Source organism: Melanostigma gelatinosum (genome assembly GCF_949748355.1).
Source record: "Melanostigma gelatinosum genome assembly, chromosome: 15".
Taxonomy (NCBI): Eukaryota; Metazoa; Chordata; class Actinopteri; order Perciformes; family Zoarcidae; genus Melanostigma; species Melanostigma gelatinosum.
Window position 1 is genome coordinate 16,041,109 of NC_136648.1, and position 27,959 is coordinate 16,069,067.

A 27,959-nucleotide genomic window follows, 5' to 3' on the forward strand; every position below is an offset into this window, starting at 1 on the left:
TCATGGGTTTACGCACTTGTTTTATTTGGACACAATGCAGAAAACACCTATGAAGAAGAGAGAGTAGAACTGTTCACAAGCAGCATCCAGGCTTCCGGTTGGTCAGTCAGCTGATGAATTAGTTGTCCGCTGTGTTTCGCTGCTCTCTGATTGGTTAATGAGGGGACACCACTCCATCCCTGTGGGAGCTAGATCTCCATCAGCTGGTCCGTTCCAACGATGACCTCGTTAGTCCTCTCGGCTAAAAATAAATAACATTTGTTTTAACAATCAACAGTACTGATGTTTGACAACACACGGGGATTCTTGTGTTTTCTATTGAAATCTAGGGTTTTGATTTTTTCTCTTAAGAAATCTGCAAAACCCTTCAGCTTCATAAATCTTCACCAAAAAACAACATTTAATGCCACTGCCACAGACGGTACATCTGCTCTGAGCTGGATGACATTAATCCGAGAGGAATTTGGTAAATTATTCATAAAATAGATACCACCAATTATTCCCATGTCCTGGCACTTTTACCTTAGGAAGATTGATTTTTAGACATTTTAATACCCATTAAGGCCTTATTTAGAGATGAATAGATTGAATGCCTTTCAGGAATCTTTAAGGAACCGTGTTCATTACACGACTCAGAAGACTTTTACCAAAGATTTATAGGCACTGAAGTGTTTACCCCAATGTGATTCCCATTAAGTCATTTCTGCATATTCATTTTACCAAACTGAAATGAATGGAAACCAATGTCTGCCTGGCATATGTATGCAATTAGTAGATAACCGCTGTCCCCTCTTAGTCGATTAGTCAACTACTCGGATGTTTTGGTCTTAGTCAACTCAGATTTCTTTCATCGATTCGTCATTTCTTTAAAGGCCTTTTCATGCTAAATGACAGCTCTAATCAACAGGCTACAGCGTGCAAACCCACTGTACGGTGCTATGCTGTATTAGAAATCAGTCCCAGAACCTTCAGAGTGTTGAGACCTATAGGTCACCCTGACCGCTACCCCTGAACCTCACAAAAAGCATTTTCTGGCTATCCCTCTCAACCCAAAGCTAGTTCAGCACGAGGGGAGCAGACGCTGCTCCTCCCTCCGGCTCCGAGCACCGGTCCTGATCCAAAGCAAACGGTGGCAGAGACTAACGTTCCGTCCACACAGATGGCGTTTAGTGTGAAGGAATCTGCCGCTCAGAAGGAGTTTATGCTCTGCAGTGGAGGAGTGAGGGGAGGACAAATGGAGCGTTGGACAGCAGCAGAGGACGCGACTATGGAGAAAGGGGTACTCTATCTGGGTCCGTTAATTCATCAGTAACTTATCCTGAAAAGGGTTTAAATGTATTAGGAATATATATTTACAATTTTCTCCTGTGGGCCATTGATAATAGACAGTTCACACTCTGACCTGATTCAACAAATAAAGGAGAGAAATAAGACATGTGTCGTCAGCACACATTCTAACCGACTGTTAGTTGATTGTAATCAGGATGCACCACTAGAGAAGAACATCGTGTCATCTTCAGGAGACAAAGGGAAGAAGAGGAGACAGTGTTGTAATGTATGCGTGTGTGTATTTATCAAAGCACCCAGAGGAAAGGTGTGTATCTTTTAAATATCAACACCTGACGGACCTGTATCTGTGTGTGTGTGTGTGTGTGTGTGTGGCTAACTAGCAGGGTGGTCCTTGGCTGCTAACAGCTTCAGCAGTGGAGTGGGTGTGTAATGTCTTTCGCAGGCTAGATTAGTAGCTAGAGGACAAGCCTGTGCTTTCTTACAATAGGGAAGCAAACAGGAGAGCAGCTTTATCATTCGAGCAGCGCACTACAGAGATGAAACTAATCGGATCTAAGCCTGATCCATAAACCGGTAGATGTTTGGGGATTCTACCAAAGACTGTTGAGGCATTTTTTAAGTGGATTACAGTAGACTATGTATATATATATATATATATATATATATATATATATATATATATATATATATATATATATATAGCGTTTTCAACATGATACTGAGCATAAAGTGTTGTCCATGATCCAAGACTAAGATAAAAGTTTAGTTTAGGCATGTTTTTATTTCCTTCTCACTCTGCTCGAGGTGAAATGGATTTTGATATCCACCACATGGGTGCTTCCATGTGCCAGAAAGTTAATGCGCCAAATTTCTGTAATTATGAACAACTCAGTGATTCGAGAGCCATATGGTTTCATCCCCTCTTCAGGCATGGGACACGGGGTCGTTCGTCTATTGCTCTCTCAGCTCCTGTTTTTGTTTCCTGTGTTCACTTTGAGAATAAGAGAGTGCTGTATGCTGTACATACTGTAAAGCCCTCTGAGGGAAAACTTGCGGTTTTGGGCTATTTAAATAAACTTGACTTCACTTGACTATATACACAGCAGATCCCCTTTACAATGTCTCCTGAAGAGACAACAAGGCATTTTATAAAATAACATCTAAGAGAGAAACTATACGATAAAATGTGAGCCAAAGAGAGACTGTCCGTCCATCAGAGACATAGAGGCTGGAACTTTGCAATTGTGTGAACTTTTGGCCATGCAGTGTACGCAAAACAATTATGCAACCAGGGGTCTAAGTTTCCAGTGTTCAACAACATGAAGTCAGCAGCTCGTTGCTGGCCAGTGGGGAAACATGTCCCTCAGAAAAGCTGAAGCAAGGTCTGTACTGATGCTTCAAAACGTCTCAAACATTTTTTTTTTTTCAGGAGAGTTCAGCTCAAATTCACACTGTTGTTACTTAGAGCACCCTGTTGTTCACTCAATTAGGCTGCTTAGTCTGGTAGCCGAGCTTGCGCTCTATATGTGTGTGTGTTGGATGTGGCTGGAGGCTGCTGAATTCCGGGTGGTCCTGTTCTGGCCCTGCTCTCTAACCTCTCCATCAATGTGACACACACACACACACACACACACACACACACACACACACACACACACACACACACACACACACACACACACACACACACACACACACACACACACACACACACACACACACACACACACACACACACACACACACACACACACTTAGCTAGCTTTGGGGACAAGAGGATTAAGGAAATAAATAAATAAATAAAGAAAATAAAAAAATATCTGACAAATCTCTATCACACAGAATTCAGAAACGTTCCTAGTTGGCTTGAACAATTGGCACTTCCAGATACCTACCTACCTACCTACCCCCCCCCACACACACACACACACCTTATCGGAGTCAGCAGAGGAGAAGTGCCGCGGGCTTCAAAAGAGAGCATTGATTTGTAGGCTGTCGTTTGAAGTGTTGTGATGTGAGGCGTTTCTGTTACTTCGCTTACTCTGTCCTTTCTTTCATTGTCAAGTTGATTTAATATGGAGACGCAAAAACGGTCAACTACCGTTTGTTCTGCTAAATCCAAACGCCTAAAATGTACTTTCAGCTTCCCGGGGTAATGAGACAAGAGAGGGTGTTGACCATCGCTGTGAGAAAAGAAAGCCATTATCTTTTACGTGTTTACGATAGTGGAGCTCACCCTCTGGTTCGATCTGTTGTCCGCTTCCCACCAGACAGTACTTGAGGTCTGCTCCTCGGCCGATGACGGCGTTACTGCAGATCACGCAGCCCTGGATGTTACACCTGGAAACCACACACACACACACACACATTACATCAGTCACGTTGTTCGGATATTTCTACAGCAGAGGTTCCCAACCAGGCTGTCAGAACTCCTCATTGCGTCACAAGATAATAAAAAAAGGATTGGAAAGAAAAAACATATTTCTGTGACATGCTTATTATGTTTACGTTGAACTTGTTTGTCCACTGTAGAAAAGTCAATCCTCTCAATTCTTCACGACTTCAATGACGCAATCTAAAGGTCTTTACACACCGGGGACATGAGGAATAAATTACTTTTTCAGTAAAAGGTTCAATAAATTGTTGCACACAGAGGACCAGCTACCGGGATCCTACTGACCCAGAGTAGCGTCTGGCAGACTGCCTGAGGTACGTTGTTGTATCGCCTAAGCTACTGTAAGCTATTTACTCGAGTTTGTGAATTTGAGTTCCCTCTGGAACGGACGGGGTAGATCTGGTATGCTCGGCCTTTGTCGGGGATGACAGGAGCAATAAAGTTTGCAGTCTTGGTCTGGACATCGAAGCCTCAGTGTTGTTGAACACTATAGTGCATGTTTTGAACAGGTCACGTATGACAGAATGTGATTGGTTGAGGCCTTCATGTGTGGTGCGATATAAAAATGAAACATCACTCATTGGTGGAACTGCTCATAACTCTCTTCTACATTTTGGCCAGAACCAGTGATGTCACACTGCTTTGTTTCATTAGATACACATTAGAAAATAATGACATCTAATATGACAGACCTGCAATGATCCCATCCTTCTTAAACGTTTCATGTTTGATTTCTGGTACTCTTGAGCAGTTAAGAGATTCATATTTGTTCTCGGACAGGTATTATGCTGTTGAAACAGGATTTTCCGACCCTGCTGTTTGCTCTCTGGGCCTGCAGGAGAGCCAAACATGTTTGTGGTTCACATTCTGTTTTCTTCCGCCCACCCTTACGTACACACGCGACACACACGGCGTGCACACACACAGTTTAAGAACATTGATACTGGGAGCTGCCCAGTACGGCCACAGCATTCCACTGTTGACTGTTGAGTTCCTCCGCTCCGCACATTAGTGGAGCGATCAGGGATCCTCACACCTGCTCCGAAGACTCAAACGCATCCAAGCAACTGAAATTATTGACATGAAATTAGCATATGTATATTGAAGAACAAAAGCAGCCCATGCTGTGTGCACGTGCGTCTTTGTGTATGCCTGTGTGTGTGCGTGTTAAGACATTGTTGGCTCAGTGCTACGGTCCCACCTGAGCTGGCAGTGCCAACCCACCGTGCTCACATTCAGCCAAACCATCACCATAAAATTCTTGGAGGGGAGACACAGACAGTCTTGTGTGTCCTGTGTCAGCTAACCGTGGAGGGCGTGTACGTGAAAAGTGCGTGGGTTAGAGAATGTGTGCCTCAGTGGCTCGGGGAGCCCGGCGGAGAACACGGGTTGGTCTTGCCCGGGCAGTGACGCACACACACTTGGCCCTCTGCACCTCACACACAGACGCAGGTTTGTGTTGGCCTATTCTGTTCAGGTGGTTAGGCCTGGAAGGAGAGGGAGAAAGGAGTGTGTGTGTGTGTGCGTGTGTGTGTAAGTGACTACCTAGGAGGTGGTGGTGGTAGTTGGTGATGGGAGATTACAAGATTCAGAGTTTTGTAACATTAGAGAGAGAGAGAGGGACCACCAAAGAAGCTTCAGAGCTGAAACACCACTAATTACTAACACCGGGGCTCCTCCTTGCCATGACCCCCCCCCCCCCCCACACACACACACACACACACACACGTCAACCCCCACCTCCCGTACCAACCCCCCCCTGTAAAGTTGACCCTTACTATCCCCCTTCCCAAACATGCAGCGCTTTGTCAACAAGTTCTGGTCAGCTCCAAACAAAGAAAGCAGAAATGCGAGGGGCTTCTGCGACATGGCCGGGGTCTGCTAATCCCCTCACACTGGCTCTTTCTTTCCTTCTTTCTCCTTCCTTCTTATGTCCTTAAAAAGAAAAGAAAAGAAAGAAAGAAAAGAAAGAATCACAGTTTCTTTCTTGCGTGCTAGCTTGCTTTCCCCTCGCTTCTTTCTTCCCTTCTCTCTCGTTCTTTCATGCCTTTGTGCATGCACCTACATGGGCATGATGAGGGTCCCCATGCTGGCTGGCTGGGGTCCCTGAAAAGGCTTAAGAAGAGCTGGAGAGAGACAGGAGATAGATGGTGTTGAGGCCTTGATGGAGAGAAAAGAGAGGGAAGAGTAAGAAACTGAGATATGAAAAAGGGAGCCTGTGAATGAGTGCATTAAAATCCAGACTTGAGGCCAAGATGAGTCTCTTTCCACTAGTTTCTGGCTGAGAGACTGAGCACATCAATCGACATGCTAATTCTACAGTGGCTGCTGGCGCTCTCTGTACAAAGTCCTCTTTGGTTGCAACAAAGCAGTCAATTTTGACCACTTTTAACTACTCGCTACCTTTGAAAACCGTGATGCGTAATAAAGTGACTGATCGTGATTCATCACTATTCAGACTGGGGCTTTTTTTTTTTCCCCTCCCCAAGTGACGTCATCATGTGGCAAACACAATATCTGCCATGTCCTGCGACTTGGAATATAAAACAATCCTTCCGGGTTCATTTCAGTGATGTAACAGCTGTAAAGAACGAAGTAAATAGTTTGGTTTCTCCTGCTGGTTTCTGAGAAGAAAAGCAACACTTTTGTAGAATTTTCAGCACATCCACAATTATGTCTAGTGACCATCATAAACAGCCAATGAAAAAATTATTCAAATTATAACAATATTGCTCTGAAACAAATTAGATTTGTGAAGATGTATTCAGAAAATGCTTGATGTCCCCTTAAACCTCGTTAACCCGGTGGTGAGCCGGTCTTTACAAACTCTTGATGTAAAATTAAACTTAATTCAAATGCAATGAACTTTCATTCCAACGTTAAGAACTGAATATACCTGGTTTCCTATGAATGGAATGGTGCAGCCATGAAAATGTTTCGTTGTAAATACCATATTATCAACCTTAAAGCTAAAGAAAATAGGAAAACGGTGAAAACTAACCTGCATGTGAAGGGACTGACATAATACATGACATAACAGATTATCAAAATAGAAATAGACACATTTTCTGGCATTTGATGAGCTGGTATTGATGAAACTGATCAATGAATAATAACTTAAATTCTCCTGACTTCCTAAGGCAACCATCAAACAGCTCAGACGTTTGCAGTCTGGAATACACCTTTCAAACCCCCACAGTGTTCCACAAAGTCCAGAACCAGCGGGAACGTTGGTATGGCCAAGTAAATTAGGGGCTAAACGAAATATATGAACGCTGTGTGTTTCAGTTCAACAGCTCCGTGTTTGTTTGGAACTGGTCTCTGGCTGGTTGCACACCAATAGATGCATTGTTAACTCGACGCTCCCCGTTTGACCCCCTGGGCAGCACAGAACACAAAACCTGCTACACGTCCCATCAACGGACACAAGCATCTGCCCACCCACCCACCCACACACACACCCACACACACACCCACCCAGGTACGCAGTGAATGAAGATATGTGAAAGACAAACAGTGTCAACAGATAAAAAGGAAGCAGTTGAGTCATTTTTGGGGGATTGTGCAAGGACACATTTTTTCCTGGCGTCGTACGATCACTCGTCCTATTTTGAAATCTTTTGTTTATTAAATTCCACTACGTTGCCGTCTTTGTCTCACACTGAAGTCATGTACTGACTGAACACTAAACGCTGACGTGACAATTAAAACTGTAATTCAGAAACATGCCTCGGAGGTGAAATTCTTTTCCAGGCTAAATGAATGTGTTTGCAGAATCACTTCAAAGTACATGTCATCAACGAGTGTGTGCATGCGTGTGTGTGTTCTCACCCCTCCTCGATGGTAACCTGGTGCATGATGATAGAGTTGGTGACTTTGACCTTCTCTCTAACCGTGGTGTAGTTTCCGATGGTGGACCTCTTGATGGAAGTCTTATCTGCTACCTGGCACTGCGCTCCGATGATGCTGTCTGATCCCATCTGTTGGCCGAGCACAAACGGTAACATGACTCGCACATGAATGCATTCACAGGCCTCTCCAGTGGAAGTGCAGATTGGACTAGCTGTGATATAGGGCAATTAGTAAAACTGCTAATTGAGAGGGAAATGTAAGAAAACAGGAATATAAATAAGAGTTTTGAACTGTCTCATGGTTCTTCTTCCACATTACACTTACCTGACATCTCTCAGAAATGACAGCGGAAGGGTGGACTGCTGGCTCCTCAAACAGCTTTGGGGCCTAGTTGGGAGGAGGCAGAAGAGAGCGGCGAATATGAGATTTAAATATAATAAGGTGATAAGATCACTTTAATGATCCATCTGGAGGAATTGGGTCATAGGGCCAAGTACACGGGACTCAAACAAGCATGACATTCTGCATTAGAAGTGGCAAAATAGAAGCAGAATTATGAGCAATGAAAATGGAAAATGAAAACGACGACATCCACAAGAATGAGAATGAAAGGCTGGAACCAGAGAATGCTGGGTATTTGTTGCTTGACTAATCGACTAATCTTTGCAGTCCTCATACTTTATGTCATAAAATTAAAGCCATAGATACATCAACATATCTAGGCACATACAACTGTACTCAAATGCACATGCAGTTTCTACAGAACATGCACACTTTTAAAAAATACGTGTTTAGCAAAAAAGGAGCAGGTTTACGTCCGACTCACCAGCCGGTTTGCTTCTATGTAAGCAGCTAAAGTGTTGACGCGGTAGCAAAGGCCCTGGTCAACGATGTGAACGTAGCAGCGGAGCTTTCCTCCGTGGTAAGCCTCGCTCATGTCCCCGCGGTGGTCGTTCCAACAGGAGCGCTCCTGGGCCAGCTGGAGGAGAGGCTCGTCTCGTGAGGAGATGAGGAGCTCTGGACAATACAAAGAGGCAAGTAGAGCGCAGTTAGGCGTTTAAGTTATCACACACACACACTGTTTAGGGGGAATTTGCATGCCTCTGGATTAGGCAGAGTTGTCCTTTTTTTGTCAACTTTCTATGAGTTCTATGTCAGTGTTCATTTCAAACAAAAGCCAAACATCGATGTTCTCCATGGCTCATATGAATAAGACCCAGAGCTATTCTGACACCGCCGTGGCTGTTAAATGGTGTTTCCCCTCTGATTTTAGTGACGCGCCGGTGTAAACACTGACCGTGGCTGGTGGAGCCGTCGACCGTTTTCTGGTTCTGGTCCTCCGCGTCCTCTTTGATTTTGGGACTGTTGGTTGTTTTTGAAAACTGCTTCCGCACCAAATACGGCACCAGCTCACCACGGATCGAAGAGATGGACCTACAGTACGAGAAGAGGAAAGATTAAATACGATTTCAACATCATGTTGAGCATCCTAAAAAGCCATCAGCACCACACACAAGCCACAACATAAGTCCATGAGCTCAGTTTAATGTGCTATGGTTAGATAATGGCTTCCTCGTCGAGAATTTGTTAGGAAAGCTTCACTTCTAGTAACTGTGAGTGAAAGAAGTGTATCCTTCTGGTGCTATGCATCTAAGACAGCAGAGAAGGGGAGCGCATTTGCAATGATGACCTTGCAAATTGCCATTTGTGCCCAACATCTGACATCTAGATTATCTTTAAAGAGAGATCGAGTAATCCTACAGAAGTTATAGTAATTGCAAACAGGAAGTCAAATGATGCCTTTATAATTACTGTAATCGAGTAGATTGTTAGTAAATTCAATAGACTCTAATTAAATAATATAGTTATTGTTATTTAACGTACATCTAATAAAAAGCAGGTCATGACAATAAGCACCTCAGTGTAGAATGATGACTTCAAGTCTCCCTCTGTGTAACCAGGAGGTAACTTCCCCGTGTTAATTTCCTCCATGCACTGTGCTACGCTCAGTGTCCCCCCCCCTTTCACTTGCCCGCTCTTACTTTCTTTTAAAAAGAGAGATTAGAATTTCCATCTGAATGACAGGAGAAAAACAACAGTTACTCTGTCCATTTCTCTCCTTGAGCAAGAGACAGCATGGAAGAGAGAGAGAGAGAGAGAGAGAGAGAGAGAGAGAGAGAGAGAGAGAGAGAGAGAGAGAGAGAGAGGAGCTGTTTAAAAGAAAGTCCAAGAAAAGAGCTGAAGAAAGAAATGAGTCATCTAACAAGAGAGATGATATACGGCGGCAGCAGAGGGTCCATTAGTGATGTAATGATGTAAGATTTATATCTATGGCAAATGACTACGTTCAAGAGTACCGCTCGCCTTAACCAAACATATTCAGCAGGGGTGAAGAGATGGGAGTTGAGTGATTTGTGTTCGTTGGCTTTGGATGTATTTATGTATTATCTAAAACTGGACACTCCATTTGAAATTGTTCACTTTTAAAACTGTTCAGCACACACACATGTTGGCAAAGTGTCATCAAAGTGTCATATGGAGAAGCTTGGCGCCACCCTGTATCTTAGCGCTGTTCCTTGTCTGGGATGTATGGAGATCAAGTGGCGTCGTTATCAAACACGCTTGATATATTTGTCTTTAAATGCGCTACAGTAGATCTCCTCCTTAAGTGTACACAGTTTTCCAAAATGTTATATTATTAATATACGGGAGGAGGTGAGGTAAGACATCCTCGTCTGGACAAACCTCGTCTGGAGGGCAGACCAGGGAAGACCTGGTCAGATTTGTTGTTAACGATCCATCCTCTAACGCAGTGGTTCTCAAACTGTGGGGCCCGCCCACTAGTCCTCACTAGTCTGTCCTCCAAAGTGGGGCGTGACAGAAAAAGTTTGAGAACCACTGCTCTAACGGGTTGTGGCACAATATTCTGCGATACAAAGCTGTTTGAGGACATTCTTGTCAACATATCTTATATTTTTTTAACTGAATCATGAGATAACTGTATTGCACCCCTACTTAATACCATTATGTCATTACTAACACCTAATTATATGTGCAAAACATTTGAATACGAGCTCATATCGGTCTTTCGATTTCTCTTACCAATCTGACCATGTTGGCACAGCCAGTGGAGCCACAGAGGCTCCCTGTGACACTGCCTTCCTCAGAGGCTAAAGGCCTAACAGCCTGCCTCAGTGGCACATAGTAAAACAAATTAACACCTCGCTAGAATACCGTGCTAACGGGTCCTTTCAAAGCCTTACACACCATGTAACCACGTTTAACACGTACTACTGCGAATGTCTGTTTGACTGTGTGGGTTCCTACCAAGTGTATGCGTGCATGTAGAACCAATACTGCTCGCGCCGCAGGTACACATTTTCAAATTAGTTTGAAACTATGGTCGGACAGCAATTTATCTAATTGTGTTCATTCCTATATTCATAGTCAGAAATAAGAGAAGAACTCACTTGTTGTCGGCGAGAAAGTCCACCACTGCTTTTTTCAGACAGTAGAGGTGAGCGTCCACGAGGCCCGTTTTGATGTGCATCCTGGGATGTCTGCAGGTAGAAGACAAGAGTCAAGAGAAGACAATCACACCAAATCTGACCTTTTATTAATTCATCAGCACTAAAAACACATTGGGCCTCAATCACAATTACGTGCGTAGAAATGTTCTTAACTTAACTTGCGCACAAAATAAGTCGTAAGAGAGAACCATGGCCCCTAAAGCAAAAAAGCAACAGACTTTCACAACTGAACGTGGGCTTCATTTGCCCAATTTCATGGCACTAGAAGTTGGCGGAGGAGCGGATCATTTTTGGCCGAGTCAGTAAAAACAATAACTGTCACATTTCAATGTGGCCATGGTCATAAACTCCATTGTAAGCCAAGTCTGGGACACTCAGTTTATATTCATATTTTAATTATAACAATAATTGAGGATGAAAGGGCGACAATTTCATAGCTATTTAATACACTTGGTCAATGCAATAGCATATTAACTATTCATAATTTTTGCTGTTTGTGAATATGGCCCATTTTTTAGGCTGAAATACACCAGAGTTTTCATCAGAATATGCGTTTGTGGAGTCCCGCCGCACTGCATGCGTGCACCACTTTCATGAACAAGCATCATAACCATGGCTGCTACTTTCGAGGACAACTCGCTCGGATTCTTTCCACCTGCTGTGTTTATGTTTTATGTTTGTTTCTCGTTGACTGAAAGCTCTTTTAATTTACCTCCGCTTTGCACATAGGACGGGAACTTTAGATGAAAGCCAGACACGGCCGTGGGCTCACATAAAAGTCAGGGAATAGTGACATCTGTCTATTGTCCTCCGTCAGCTACCGTAGATGTCGCCCAACAGAGCTGCCGCCAGTGAGACAGGTTTATGGGGGGGGGGGGGGGGGGGGGGTCACATGCACACAGACACAGCGTCACCCCCAATCATGCATTCACACATTTATTTGCACACAGACACACAGTTTGACCATGTGACATTTACGAAGCGAGAGCCAACGAAAACCATGTCGTCCTCTGGGTTTCAATAAAGCCCTTCATCCTCTCCTACGACCTCTCCTCCTCTTCCTCTTCAATCACCACATAGTAAAAGCTGTGGGGCGCATTGTTCCTAAAAGGAGCATACCGGTGCTTTTACATGTTTTAGTCCATTTGCTGCAAATCACATATCGGCCTTCCATTACTGCTCACCAGCTTTCAAAGCATGCTGCACTGATTTAGATTGTTAAAGTTGTAAAAGCAGATTGATCTGAAAAGTCTGTGCCTCGTTACCACACAACAATAGCGTAACTTTGACTCAATGAAAAGCAGATGACGGTTCACTGTTTATATGTGAAGATCCTGAGCGGGCCGATCTACGTTTTCAAACTGAAATCAGTTGAAACTAAATCTGAGATTCTATGTTATTTTACAGGCAAGAAATAAATAAATATTGGTCACCAAATATCCTCCATAACACAATGTCCTATTGAGCTCAATCCTCTACAATGCATTTTAGGCCGAGACGCTGCCTCACCTGTATTAAACAGATATAAAAGAATCCTTAGTATTCTATGGTACTGCGCACGGTTATCAATCTTACAGCACTGGCTAGATGATGCAAAACCATCTGTTTCAAGTTGGCTCTATAATGTTCTTCAATTAATCCCACTGGAACGGCTCACATATGTTCTCCATGGAGACAGATGGGTTCTTCTCTGTTTGGGACCCTGTTATGGATTATATTGGAGAGGAACATCCCGAAATCCTACTAAGAGGTTTTGCAATCGTGGGAACCAAGTGACTCTGAAGGAACTGTTTGTATGGTGGGATCCAAGTGACTCTGAAGGAAGAAGGTCCACAATATTTAGTTTGTCAGTGTGTGTGACTGTTTGCATGGTTGGCCGCCATATTGTATGTAACTCATGTGGAGGACAATATTTGGCATATACAATGTATGGGCTGAAAAGTGGATGTGTGTAGGAGGGAGGTTTTTGTAACTTTGGGTTCCGGGGGACGCCCAGGGAGATATATTCATAATATTCATAATGTTTATTGGTATCTAGTGGAAGGATGATGACTTATATTTATTTATTTTTCATTTTTTTGTGTGTCAGGGATTGGTTGTTTGTGTGGTTGGCAGGTATGTTACGTACTGTTCTGTTTGTGAGTGGCATGTCGTACTCCTGTGTAAACTGAAAATAAAAAGATTGAAAGAAAGAAAGAAAGAAATATTCTTTTATTTGGTGTTTTGACGATGATGGTGGGGAGCATTGTCTAAAGTGTTCTCTCAAATCTGGGTTACTGGTGACTGAAAAGTCCATGGCATGTGATTCAGATAATTTGGCTCAACATACCGATACCCTCCTGGGGATCAATAAAGTATTTATTTTATGTTTCTTTTTTAATTTTACCTTTATTTAACCAAATAAGTCAATTGAGAACCAGTTCTCATTAACGATGACGACCCGGCCAAAAAAGGCAAGTCGTTACAAACGAATCTCGTACAAAGATTACGACATCATAATATGCACAATAAATAAATAACAAACAGACGGTTGCAGCGATCACAGTCTATCGTTTGCAATGAGTTGTTGGAGGAGGACGATGGAATGAGGGTGTGGAGTTTTAGCTTCTTTTGCAACGAGAAGCGGCCGAAGGCGGTGCGGACGTTTGGAATGACCGTGTTGATTAAATTGCTGGAGCGTAAATTGCGGTTCCTGTTGGAGAGGATGAGTAGAGAGCGGAGGTATGTGGGGCTTTCACCAATGATAGTTGTATCGATGAACTGATACCAGCGGATTAATCCGCGGCTGTGGAGTGACGGCCAGTTGACTAGAGACGGATTTCTGATTCTAATAAGAAGCAGCTTCATTTATTAAGCTTCTCTACTTGTATTTATGGTTTTTCCTTTCATTTGTCAACCATCTGTATATACATATCGGTTCTACTATTGAACCTCTTCTTGTTGCCATCGGTATCTTTTGATTTAGCCGGCGCCACCAGCACTAGTCTGCCAAACAGTCACCAGCAGTGCCAGTAACGGGACCATAAGCTCAAAACACCTGTGTGGGTTCAGAGACTTTAAAACTGCTCTTCACTCTTTAACATGCAGAGAAATTACCTAATTATGAATAAATGTCAAATAAAATATATCTGCCATGACCCACGATAGGATACTGAAAATGGTGAATGATGCAACCCCTCTACCGCTCACTTCCTTCCTCTCTCTTCCATCAAAAACTCTCCTCTACAATGTTGACCCGTCTCCTTATAACTCTCCCTGTCTTAACCAGGCCTGCACTATAACTAGAGTGACACAGGAGGATTTCCTCGTCACACATATGTCACAACCAAATGCTGAAAGCCATAAATCGAACTGTGTGTGTGTGTGTAGTTCCGTCTGTGTTTGGCTATTTTATTAAAAAGCATAAAAACACATGTGCGAGCACAGACACGCTCTGCGGGTGTTTGTCAAATGTATTTGTTCATACAACATTTCCCAGGTGTGCGCCTGCGTGTGTGTGTGTGTGTGTGTGTGTGTGTATCGTGGGCTTAAAGCGGAATTTATGGGAACACCCAGCATGTGACATCACCGTTTGGCATCTGGGGGTACGAGTCAAGAGCAGGAACCAGAGAGAGAGATTGCAGGAGCAGGAACAGGTGCTCTTACAAGTGAAGGGCAGCATGGTGAAGAACAGGTATCAGGGTTGTGCAGCACTTCAGGCTTCACAAAAACATGTTGAACAGCAGAGTGAAGTCTCGCAATCAAGTGTTGGTTCTGCCCACTGGACCTCGTCTGACCACTGCCATCAATTACGTGAATCCAGCCACCGAATGAATTATTTTTGACATTAGCAGAACACTTAATTTTATGCAAAGCGTTTTTTTTTTTTTTTTGATGAAGAAAGAAAAAGCAAACCAAAAATAGTTTGATTTGACACTGGGCCACAGCCTGTTTTTAAGATGTCAAAGGACTCGATTTTAGCAGAGTGGAAACTGCTGGGTCACATGCATGAGGACGATGAGGGAGTATCACAGTACAGGTGCTACACCCTAATGAAGGAAATGGTTTCAGCCATTTGGAAAGTAACTCAGAGGATGATTAGACATGATCTCAGTCACTCAAATTACACATTCAATATCTAAATATAACAGATGTGCCAAAAAAAACATTTTCTCGAGAATACTGTGATGTGTACACACGCCATAGAAATACACCAACACTGGCCCTATCTAGACAAATGTAGGGACAAAATGGTCATTCAATCTAATCTTTGGATAATATTCTACCTCTTATTTCACTGAAATATTAAATAACAACCACAAAAACAAAACAGATCAACAAATCATTGTTCTCTTGTATTGTTTTTCTTTAACCCCAAAATCAAGACTCTCCAAAGCTTCGATCCTGAACTGAATTATCTGTATGAACTGAATGGGATTTATTTTAAAGCAGGAAAGTATTCTACTATTTGGAAACTAAAACATAAATTCCATTTTTTATTTTTTTTAAAGGTTGTTAGTCGTCCTGATGAAAACACCGAGCACTGGCCACGTACCACTATATTCAGTTACACGTTTGGCAGAATGCAACAAACAGCTTGTGTTTCCCAAACGAGGGTAAACATGTTGCTCTTCTAGCAACGTCACGTGACTTCTGGTTGCTGCGAGTGCTGTAGACCTCGGTGTCAAGTGGAGCAGGAATTTAGTGTCTCTGCAGGCGAGGATGACTCAACACTTGGATTAATAAAGTAAAGTACCACGAAAGTCTCTCTCTCTCTCTCTCTCTCTCTCTCTCTCTCTCTCTCTCTACAGTTGTGGAAGGTGCAGCGTGTGGTGTTTGTGCCGGTTTCAGCCCATCTGTCTCGTGCAATCATTGCAAACAGATGCACCTTTTATAGCTTCCCTGCTTTGTTTATTGTATTCTTATTTTACAAGCAACCACCATAGTAAAGACACATGATGTAGAAGTATGGACAATATTCAATTCAAACAATTGTGATTTGGAATCGGCCAATTAACACGCAGCCAACTGTTCCTCCAGGCCTGCGTCCAAGAGACCCTGACAGGTGGAGCTGTAACGTACGAGGGGAAGCTCTGCTGGAGTCCTTTCACACCGTTTTAAGCGATTTCCAGGTCAAACTATCTCACATGTGCAGAATGTTTTGAACACTCCTCCATGTGGAAAACGTAAAGAAGGAGAGGAGAAAAAAAGAGCACAGGATTGAGGACAAACAAGGATGCAAGAATGGATAAACAAACAGATGTATGGTATGACGCACAGAATAAGGGAGAGATGGCTGAAAGAACGAAGTGAAGAGGGGAAAATAATTATGACTTTAGTCTAGAAAAAAAACTAAACAAGATCACATCTATTTCCACATATGAACATTGGATTGGTGGGCACTGTGAGGAGTGCATTCAATGTATTCAAATCTTCATTTTGAACAAGGATGAAAGAGTGAATGCATGATCGTGTGGACGGAAGCACGGCACTGATGGCTGAAGAGAATGAATTGGAACTGGAAGCAAATAAACTGGAGATATAATACTCTGTACGAAGGACCCAGCTGGGATCAAACTGGTGAGCACAAATGTTCCATGAATGAGATGGTGTGCAACGTGTAAAATACAAATTATAAAAGGAAGGCACCTGCAGTGTGTGTATGACGTGCTGTGACGAAATGACCTTTGACTGGATGGTACTGATGTGCAAAACAGTCAGATCTTGTAAAACTACCCAGTGCTGTTATAACAAAAAAAACACAACTCTGGAATTTATTCTGCTATGTGTTACCGTCTGCATAAATACTGTACGTGGAGAGATTTGTCTGGTATGGTTGTGTGACGCGTGTGTGTGTATGAATGATCAGAGGTGATTTAAAAGTCCAAGTCCTTCAACGTAAGCCACAAATGTTTAGCTGTGGGCTCGTGTTTCCATAACACAGATGACAACGCAAGAGTGTTTTCTCTCCATCAATGTCCACCCCGAGGTTTCTGTGTGTGTTCATATAAGCATTTCTTTCGGTGTGTGTGTGTGTGTGTGTGTGTGTGTGTGGCTGAAGATTTCTCTGTGCAGGGAAGCATGCAAGCAGCTGCTCTGGCCCCCCTCTGGCCAGAATTTACAGTGGCTTTGGCTCCATGAAGTATTTACGAGCTCCCAAAACACCCGCTCTCACACATACACGCATTTTAGGACTCAGAAAGGAAGACCTACCTCGAGTACTCTTCCTGTAACAGAAATCCCACACACCCACCACAGAGCCTTTCAGCCTAAAACACACAGACTCTGATCTAAACCTAATCACAGAACATATTTATCCCAAACACTGATCGTTTAACGGTCGGCTCACCTAATTACCAAAACTATTTTCTCACCAGCGATATTTAGCCATGAATATCACACAAAGTTGCAATAGAGGAGTCCACAGGCTTTGTTGTGACCGGTTTTCACTTGTTTCTACTGGAGAAACTGTCCCTTTCACAACAAGGACCGTTTATTATTATATAGTGAGTATTTCCTACATGTGCTTTATTATAGTGGGGTGGGTGGAGATATCTTAGAGATGGATATCTCAAAATTAAACCAAACCTATCTGCATGGATAGATAGATATAAAAGCACTCGAGGTAAGAGATGAAATATGTTTTTGTAATCCAGATAAACCCATCTTTAAAATGACTTACTTCCTCATGATAGACTTCCGAATTGACAGCCCGTCCTCCAGATCTGCCTCATTGGCCATGAACAGCAGCCTCTTCCCTGACTGATCCACTCCCACAAAGTCTCTCTGTTCACCTGGGGGGGGGGGGGGGGGAGAAATACACAATATGTAATGTTAACACAAAACAATGGAGGCTAAGAGTAAAGACACGTTTATGAGGAAGCCCGTTTCCTCTCTTAAATATTTGGGGCATAGGCCATTGCATATGCATGATGAGCATTAAGACCTTGACTGAAATGAATTCTTTAAGTGTAAATATATAATGACCAATCACACATCCTATCAGTAATGTCTGCAGTAACAGTGTCTTCCCCTGTGATTACTTTTTCTTCTTACCTGTCTTTTTCTTGCCCTTCTGGCCTGGGACCGTCTCTGTGAACTCATGGGCGTTGCTCATCAGCATGGCCAGTGTTGCATTGTGGGCTCTGAACAGGTCGACCACCTCGTGAAGCGCCACATCTGTTATCAGGTCACAGCTCACCACCAGCACGTCCGTCTGAAGAGGGAGGTCGGGAGGACAGAGACAGAGACAGTAAAGTGAGACGGTGTATGAATAAGATGTGACAAAAAGACCACAACATACTGGATCTCTCAGGCTTTCAAATGGAAGTTTCTGGCTTGTTTCTGGCTTTTTGGAACCGAATCTTCTCGCCTGTTGTGAATTTGCAGACATTTCCAATGTCTCCCCTGCAAACACGTAAAAAACACAGAAATGCATAAGATATAGCTTGAAGGGCGAGTCGTGTTTACAAAGTGAGCTTTCCTCACTCACGAAAGTCGTCTCAGCGCGCACGCAGACTTCACATAAATATATGTGGCGACATCGCTCCACATAAACCCCTCAGGACATGAGAGCTTGAACTTGGTTATTTCAATACTCAACAGAAATTGGCTCACCGAGACGGAGTTTGAGACAGACAGAGACGGAGGAGAATGAAGAAATGAACTGTTCTTGGTCAACAGTGAGCTCCTCCTTGTTAGCACTGCTTGTACACCAGCCAAACAGTTATCATTGTTTTAAGAAAGCGTCTGTTTCTCATCATCTGATTCAACTCCTTTGTTTGAAAGTGAGCTCTGTTGATGAAATGCTGCCTCATCATCCTTTTGCTGCATGTGTACAGTGACATCACAGCAATGAATGCAAACAAATAACTTCAAATGAAAACATGCGACATTAGAAGATGAATGAAGTTCCCAACAACAGAAAACCGGCTTATAGGACCAAACAACAGTTGAGCTGCTACAAATAACAAAGGCCACAGTGACAACGTAAAAACAGCTTTAGCTGGAAATGTTGCACGATTGGAACTACTTTGATATTGAACCGGGCGGTATGACCTGAACAGCAACAGTTTGCTGAATGCAACTGAAACTTTGCTCAACCCTTTTGCACGATAGTTGTAATTTTCCATTCATTGTTTCAAACAGTGCCGGACAGAGGTTTACTTTTCCGCCTGTGAGCGATCATACCTCTGAAAACAATAAGTGGGTAAAATAAATCAAGACCACCTCTAAATTTGTAAATAATTTTAATAATTTGTTTCTATTATCTTGGCAGAGACTGACAGAATATCACATAAATAACTTCCTATCTTCCTCTTTCACCAAGGACAGCAAAGCTAGGCCACCCGACTTTAAGCACCTTCCTATGAACTGATCCAAAAGCAGCACCGCTCTGACATCATGATGCAAACAGAATAAGGATCTTGGTGCATGAGTTCCAAAACCCAAATGACAAAAGACACTCGTATTTAAAATAAACCCTCGATCATTTGCCAAGGAAGGCCAGAGAAAGAATATTCTTTAAGAATTTCACACTCCAGAGATTATTTCCATCATAAACTAAAACTCAAACTATGCTCAGCGTTCCAGCTGTATAATAATGTGTAAACCAATCTAGGTCTGAAACTGTATATCAATACACAGCTTGTGAATTCCATAGAGATATCACTTACTCTACCACCAACGACAGGGAGCAGAAAACAGACATCACTCCTATGAACTGGCCTCCATGGACGTTACATGTCTGCCTGTGTGTGTGCCTGTGTGTGTATGTGTGTGTGTGTGTGTGTGTGTGTGTGCGCGTGTGTTTACATGTGGGTGCGCCCACATTTGTGTGTCTGTGTGCGGTATCCATCCGTCTGTCCTGTGATGAAGGCTGTCAGCATAAGACTTAATCCCACCATTAGCACCAGCCGCCGTAACGACAGAGACATCTTTACTATGTCTGTGACGGAGGGGAGAAGGAAAAGAAAGAGTGAGAGATGGGGGGGGGGGGGATGTAAGGACGATCAACTGGTTAGTAAAAAATCAACCTGTCAAAAATGAAGAAAGAAAAAGGGAGGAACATTGGAAGTATAATAAGGAAAAGATGGAAGGGGGAAAGAGTGAAGAGAAAGTGGATGATGGGAGGCACTGGTGAAACTTAATGTACTGCATTCACTGAAGCACATCAGCGTACAAGTATGTAGTTAAAGTAAAAAGATGCATCTTAAAATAATTTAAGAAAACATAACCAACACCTCAACTGTTTAGCCTGACCAAGAAGAATGAATAAGAAACCAATAACACTACAGCGGTACACATCTGTTTTTCTGTCTACTACATTCTGAAATTGGAGAGGAAGCACTTTAACACTTTAACACCATTTCACTTGAAATACGTGAAAATGATGATGCGTTATGGAAACTACAAAGGATTAAAGAATTGACTTGATTTTGTAAGTAACGAACACTAAGGGTGAATGTTGAAGAGCTGAGCTCTCCGTGAGCGCGTGTGTGTGCAGAGGGCCGGTATCAGTGGGGTCAGGGGTCGTGGAGTTGAGCTAGAGAGGTAACTCCCAGCGTAACCTGGTCGGGACCTGGCGACAGGAAGCTGCCACGGCAAAGCTGGAGGTGTCTGCAGGAGATCTACTGACACTGAAACTCAGAGACCTTTCAACTCTCCTCTCCAACACACACACACACACACACACACACACACACACACACACACACACACACACACACACACACACACACACACACACACACACACACACACACACACACACACACACACACACACACACACACACACACACACACACACACACACACACACACACACACACACACACACACGACAGCAGAGTGGAGTCAGCTGGGGAGACAGAGACACTTTGGCCTTTCAACAGCCAGGATCTCTGGACAGGTCAGGACCACACACACTGATGCACAAACACACACTTGTCCCAGTGGTCCAAAACCTCTGATTACACAATCTCAACCCACTTTAACAATACTTGGAAACTCTGTATGCATGGTGATAGTGTCCATTTTGTTTTGGAGCTTGCCTGATGAAGGCTTTTTTATCAAATAATATCTACACCAATGATTTTTAAGTGAGAAAGCTACCAGCGAGAGAACTAGCAGCGAGAAAGCTAGCAGCGAGGAAGCTCGCTGCGAGAGAGCAAGTAGCGAGAGAGCAAGTAGCGAGAGAGCAAGTAGCAGGAAAGCTAGCAGCGAGATAGCTTATAATAAAGCGAACATTTTTCAAATTTAAAATCTATTAGGAAATATTTTTAGTCTTAACGAAAAAATTAAATAACAAGTACTTATCCCGCTGTAAATCAACACCCAAGTCTGCAGCTTCATGCAGATTTCATATTTCTTCTCTTGTTTTCGGTTGGCTGATGTGGGCGAGTTAAGTTGACTGTAACCTCTCCCCATGTATACGATGGCAAACTGCTCCTTATTTATGAACTAAAAACTAAAATTACATTTACAGAAGAGGAATAATAAAATGAACTGGCCATACATTTTAAGAGAGTCTCAGGTGGTATTGCGTATGAGAGTGAACGTGTCTTTCCTGGATTTACTCCTGGATGTGTCATGAGAACAGAACACTCTGTTCCAAGATGGCTCCCATACAATTCATACGATCTTCTCATTCATCATGTCCTTAGCAAATATTAAATCAGTGCATTTCCACCACCACCTGATCCTTTGTGCCCAAACCTCGGCTTAACATAGAAAGCGTAAACTATTGTGTGTCACAGGAAGGATGAAAAGGGTAGTTTGGAGGTTGGAGAGCAAGGTGGTTCAAAACAAGTCTCATCTAAGCACGTTTGCCGTGTCCACCTCAGATGAAAAGCCTCGGGCCCATCTCTCACTTGGCTCTCCCTCTTCACCTTTTGTCTCGCGTCTCACACGCTGACTAACATGTGTAGACCGAAGGTGAACCTTTGAATCTGGAACGCCGATGTATATGTAGTTCCATTCGCCTGCACACACTCAGGTGATTAAGCCTGACGTCAAAGAGGCTTTAAGCACACAAAGCAAAAAGTGCACGTAAAGTACTCCTTTCACTGGTTGGGCTTACTGTGAAAGACCCAAGTAATAATCAGGCACATCCCTCAACTTTTGTTGTAACCTTGCAGTTTGAAGAGGGAACTAAATAAAATATGCTGCCTGTAATCTCCCTTTTCAATAATCAAGAGGAATGACCTGCTCCGCTCACCCACGGTGCACACGGATTCCTGTAAGTATGTAAGTTTGATAGGCTACACCAAATCCCCTCATGGGAGGGTGTTTGTGTAAAGAGATGAGTGAGTGAGTGAGTGTGTGTGTGTGTCTATACTGTACTCATGCGTCACTTTGACAGTTTGAGTGATCTCTGTGCTGGGATTTGGCAAGCCATGGTTACAGTTCCTCACTCATCACCCTCCAGTGTGCGAGTGTGTGTAACTCAATGCCTCTAATCGAGCTGACTGCTCAAAGGATTAGGGACTCGACTATTCTCAATGGGAGCATGCTGGAGCTAGTAAGTGTGTGTGTGTGTGTGTGTGTGTGGTTATACTATGCATGCATGGATCAAAAACTCTTGAGCAAAGAGAATAATAAGTATTTGTACAGACCCATTCAAATGCCAGAGGAAAAAAAACAAAACATTAAACTCACTTGTCACAACAAATTCGGCATTTTAAGTGTTTGATATATTCGTTTCCAAAAGCAAAGGCGACTGATGTCGCTGCCAACTATTTAATGAGCGGCCTCATGCCTTCAAGTGTACGCTTCATGTGACACGCTCTGAACAGAGAAGGTATCAGGAAGCGATTTTTCAACCGAGAGTGTTGCAAGTGGGAATTCTTGTAAATTTGATTGTTTCATTTATTTATTTATTTTTTGGGGATATTACAGCAGAGAACTGCCGGTAAAATGTTTGAAATGACTGCAGTTAACTTATCTTTTACAATTACATTTTTTTTTTTTTTTTATTTGTAAACGGTTCAGAATCGTAGAGGATGAAGGATGATTGTGATTCTTAGGTAGATCATTATTTCCCTCTAGAAATTGTCGAGAAACCAAACAGGAAGCAGTAATTATAACGTAAAGTACAGCCGTCTATATACTCAACCATACCGAGCCAACCCCAAAGCAATCATTGATAATCCAACATTAAACAAGGGCAAATGCTTCAAAAAGTACGTCAACACGAAACCTCATACAAACATGTCTTCATGGTCTCTGGGCGTCTGTCAGAACCGTGGCATATAAAGAGGGACGACATTTACCCGAACTAACCCAAACACAAATGTTGCGCAGATGTGCATGACTACAGGAAGAGACTAAATGGTGCACTGGGTAAACTGGCAGCACAGCGAGTTTGAGTCTTAACCATGACCTCATCTGCTTGAATTGGATGAAGGGAGGGATGTGGGGGGGGGGGGGGGGGGATCAGCAGGCGGTATACAGAGGGGGGGTCTGGAAATTGGGGTTGGGGGTCATGGATGTCATGTCGGCATGTGTAAATGCGTGCGTCTGTGCGTGTTTGTGTGTGTTTTAAAAAGGTGAAATGAGACACTTCAGCAGCCTTGACCATATGGGGAGGGAAAGGCACGGATCAGTGGTCACCCAGCGGTACACACAACGCCCGCCTAACCCCCCAAACTTCTCTCTCAATGTTTTTCTAGAGGGTCGACATTACACAAGAAAACTGGCTTACAAAACAAGGCATTATTGAGTGTATAAGTGTTGGCTCCCCCCCTTCCTCCACATCGTTAAGCACTTATCACTTCTTCATTACTAACAGCTTAGCCACGTTATCTTGTTCAAATTAAGGTCGCGATGAATAAACAACAATTAATTGAGAACACTGGACCACTTCAGTCTTTCCAAGTCTATTCTGTTGGCGAGAGGTTAATATGGTGGCATGCTACACTCAGTTAGCGGACTGTACACACAAAGACACACACACACACACACCTTGATCTTCCGCTGGATGTGTCTGAGAGCGTCTGCGGTGCCCATGTCTCCGTCTTCCTGGATGCAAACCACGTCCAGTTTCATCTTCACGTCCTTCATTTTAGAGTCTGTGCCCATCAGCCTTTGGACCTCTTTGGTGGTGATCACGATCACCTCTGAAAACACAGGTCACCGAAAATCAGTATGAAGACCTCAGCGGATCGCTGCAACAATGTCAAGGTAACTCTGAAGTGCTCCAGGATTGTCTTTTAAGTTTAGCGCTCCTTTCTTGCACATAAGCGTTGCATCATTGCGCCTACAATATTTTTCACACTGAAATCATTTTATTTTTTTTTAAACGTACACGTCTTCAGAAAGCAATAAAACACGTCATGCCGCCCACTGAAGCCTGATGTCCAATATAGTTTCCTCCTAAAATAAAGTAAAATCTTTACGATGGTTATGACATTTCTTAAAAACTTCCCGACCTCTATTTTTGAGGGAAAAAATTAATTGTAAAAATGACGGCCTTCCTCTCTGATCCTTAATTGAATGAGAGACGCCATCTGGACCTACAGCTTTAGGTGAACCTAAATGTTAATCCCTGCTCACACAGATCTGATAACGCAACACCTTAAATCGGTACAAAGATCTAGTCCATTTGCCTATAATACATCCTAAACATTACATCAGGCTAAGACCACTGCTCCCTTGTATTTATAAAGTTGGTGATAACATTAACAGACCACTTCGTGAATTTGGAACATTGCAGAGTCCGTCTGCTTTAATTTGCCTTCTCTGCATAAAATGTTTTCTACCGGGCATTTGTTCACTCTAGCTGTGTCAGCCTAGTAAAAGCAAATTGCAGGGCTTTGGCTAGCTGGCTGCACACAGTAAACTGCTGGCCACACAGGATGATTATGTATAGAAAGCTAGTTTTATTTAGGGTAGTGAGGACCTACAGGCTTTTTATAACAAACAGGCCTGTTTACTGGCAAGAACAGCATACTGAAACAAATCCCTTTATAAGCCCAGAGGTTGTGGTCCTACTGCATGCTGCAGCACAAGAGGCGAACAATCGAGACAGGAAATGCACACCTGACACGGGCTGATGATGTGTGATGACAAGCTGGTGAAATTATGACTGGAAAAAGCAGCACAGTTGTAAACTTGTTAAATGCAGCGAAAGGAGCAAAGTTGCCGGGGGCCAGAGAGCACTCGCGTCTTCTGTATCGGTACCAAACAGAAAAGCTCTGACCACTGACCATGAAGAGAATAAAGAATTACAATGTGGTATTGCAATTAAAACGCCACAGTCTCAAAGGTGGAGCACATTCTTTAATTAACTGTTTCATTTCAGTACATTTTAACTATTTTTGTTATCTCATAATTTACAGTCACATTTTTGTAATCTCTCTCTCTCGGCAGAACACCCACCACAATAGATTAGATATAGTCTGTAGCGCGAGACTTTGTAGTTCCTTGGTTGCTCACTGACTTCAAAAGACAATCAATCACAGTTGATATGAATTTCTTGGTAATTACAATTAAAAAATTTAATTTGTATGACCTTCTCAGTCAACTTGTGTTATATCACAGGGAAATATCGGTCTTATTTAAGTATCTCAGAAACATTTGCTCTCAAATTTTTTTTTTTTTTAGAGGACGGCCATTTTTACTTGGGGTTTTAAACCAGTAATGTTACCGATACAATACTTGTGTTTAAACAGAAAACAATAGGAGTAGAATTCCATTCAAATCAACGTGGCAGGATGGTAAGTGAAGCGGACATTTTTATACCGTTTGCAAACAATGTAGTTTTGGCTCCAGAGAAGGACAAGCTTTTTATTTATCCCCAGCCAGCTACGACAACATTTATGGCCCCACTGACTTGTGTCGTCACCATAACAACAATCACCATTTTCTTTTGTACTTGTCAAATGACCACGGAAAACAGTTCAATGTCTGTTCTACTCTATTTCTATTTCTATGGTTTAAAATGTAAAAGTTATGGTCCTTGAGTTCGAACAGGAGGTGATCTTTTCTCTTAAAGTTCCTCTTTCTCCACATTAATGCTGAAATGACGTTTGCACATTTTTTTCGTTCCAGGTCTTCCAAGAGGGCCACATAAACGTACAGTAGAAGTACGGGCTGTATTTCTGCTTCTTTACAGTTTATGTGGAAACCAACCAAGAATGCCAACGCTCTCCTGTAACACTTTCCGACCCCGTCACACAGTCTGGATGGAGGGCCACAACCATCCGATCCAATTAATGTGAGGCTCTGACGAGGAAATGTTCCATTACCAGAGCACAGCGTTTCTAAAATTCACCTTTCAGCCATCTTTTATCATGTAAATCATGTGAAGGATGAAATACAAAGTATGAGGACAAAAAGTAAGACTGAGAGCGAAAGACAAACTATTTCTTTTTTTTCGATTGTTTTAACTTATTTTTTTTTCGTTGCACCCCGACACAAGTGTTTTCAATTACTCTGGCTGATTAGATCTCTAGTCAGGCAGGTCAATAAAGATGTCCCACCCTAAATGGTGCTACAAAAGTAAAAAGGGCAGTGAGGTAGTAGTCAATCAAGCACAGTCCTGAGAAGAGGATTAATTAGGCAACATCACGTCTAATTGAGTATTTTTTGGCGTAGTGACATTTTTAGGACAGCATCCTTCGACCTGCTGATAACATGAACCTTCTCATAGTATGTATTAGTAGTGGGAGCGGTAATTGAGGCAGCTGTAGCAGTAATAGGGATATCACATGTGGTCGTTTCTGTAGAAGAAGTACTTGGAGCTCTCACCTTCAAAGCCCACCCTCTCCAGCAGGTTCAGCGGGTACCACATGAGGGGCTTGTTGCCCACAGGCAGCATTGGTTTGGGGGTGTTGTATGTCAGATCCGGCATGCGAGAACCCCCACCAGCCGCCATCAACACCGCCTGGAGCTCCATAATGTTCGCTGGGGGGAGCTAAAAGAGAGGGACAAACAGATAGATTAATAGTCATATCCATGTAAACTGAAAACCTACCACAACTCAGATTAATATGTGTTAATGTGTATTCACATAGAGGTTTGTATGTGCCTAAGTGGCTGTGGGAAAGTTTTGATGAGGCAGCTCTGAGGTTCAGTATCTTACCAAAGCCTTATTACACCTGCTGGTAATGAATTCAATAAGTCATTGTTGGTGACTCGGCACTAAAGCTAAATTTATATTACACACTGAAGAAGGCGCAAATTGTTTTTTTCTTTACATTCACATGATGGAAATACAAAACACATGGTACACTCTCTAAAAGTATGCTTTTTTAAATTTCCGACAAGCAAGTGTGCCAGTTTCAGCACAGCATATAGTCATAACACATTATAATACAGCGCTATTACAAACAGTTTACTGTATGTTGTACTGTGAAGGCATATCTCTGGCATATATGTCACATAAATCATAAGGCAAGCGGCATTTCTTTCTACGTTATGTCAAAATTAAACTTACACGTATCTTGATATAACTAATGTTAGCGGTACACTGGCATTATACTGTCAAGGCACACTTCCAGCTAAATCTACAAAAGGGCATCAACAAAGAGGCGACATTCTCATGCTGACTCGCTCAGTGGTTAATAATTGAGTCCAAATGTAACGTTACCTGTCAGTGATCCCTATTAATGTGCAGATGCTTGAAATGACAGCAACGGTCGACGCATGTAAAGTTGGCTGCTGTCACTGTTGTTAGCACTTAGCTAACGATTGGCACAGAGCAGCAAACCGTACCGCTGCTGCACCGACAGCTCGCGAGCAGCTGGACACGTCCGCTGAACAGCAAACACCCACTCGGACAAGCGTCGGTGGGCAGAAGTTAAATTACTCGTTCAACTATTTGACAGAGCTTACGTGAAATGAGCTAGCAGCTAGCATCGAATGATGACACCATGGGTGCTTTTAGTGAAATGCGTCCGTGTAGGAAAC

General features: G+C 42.9%; 1 protein-coding gene across 3 annotated transcripts; it reads right to left on the bottom strand.

Moving 5' to 3' along the window:
* eif2b3 (eukaryotic translation initiation factor 2B, subunit 3 gamma) lies at positions 1-27,959 on the bottom strand. Of its 3 annotated transcripts, none has more exons than XM_079284983.1 (12): positions 27,885-27,959; positions 26,799-26,964; positions 24,012-24,166; positions 18,103-18,262; positions 17,729-17,840; positions 11,008-11,097; positions 8,835-8,971; positions 8,364-8,554; positions 7,862-7,924; positions 7,517-7,665; positions 3,527-3,630; positions 1-241 (listed from the first exon to the last, which is right to left on the bottom strand). In XM_079284983.1, the coding sequence occupies exons 1-12, from the start codon at positions 27,906-27,908 to the stop codon at positions 189-191; spliced, it is 1,404 nt and encodes a 467-aa protein (XP_079141109.1). In that variant the 5' UTR covers positions 27,909-27,959; the 3' UTR covers positions 1-188. The 3 variants fall into 3 exon arrangements, with proteins under 3 accessions (XP_079141109.1, XP_079141110.1, XP_079141111.1); XM_079284984.1 differs by having other exon boundaries at positions 27,640-27,936; XM_079284985.1 differs by lacking the exon at positions 27,885-27,959 and adding an exon at positions 27,487-27,589.

Coding starts and splice junctions, on each gene's coding strand:
- eif2b3 (XM_079284983.1), bottom strand. CDS start 27,908: ATGCTAGCTGCTAGCTCATTTCAC. Junction 26,965..27,884: donor TAGCTGCTAGCTCATTTCAC/GTAAGCTCTGTC, acceptor CCTCTCTTTTAG/CTCCCCCCAGCGAACATTAT. Junction 24,167..26,798: donor GGAGAGGGTGGGCTTTGAAG/GTGAGAGCTCCA, acceptor CTGTGTTTTCAG/AGGTGATCGTGATCACCACC.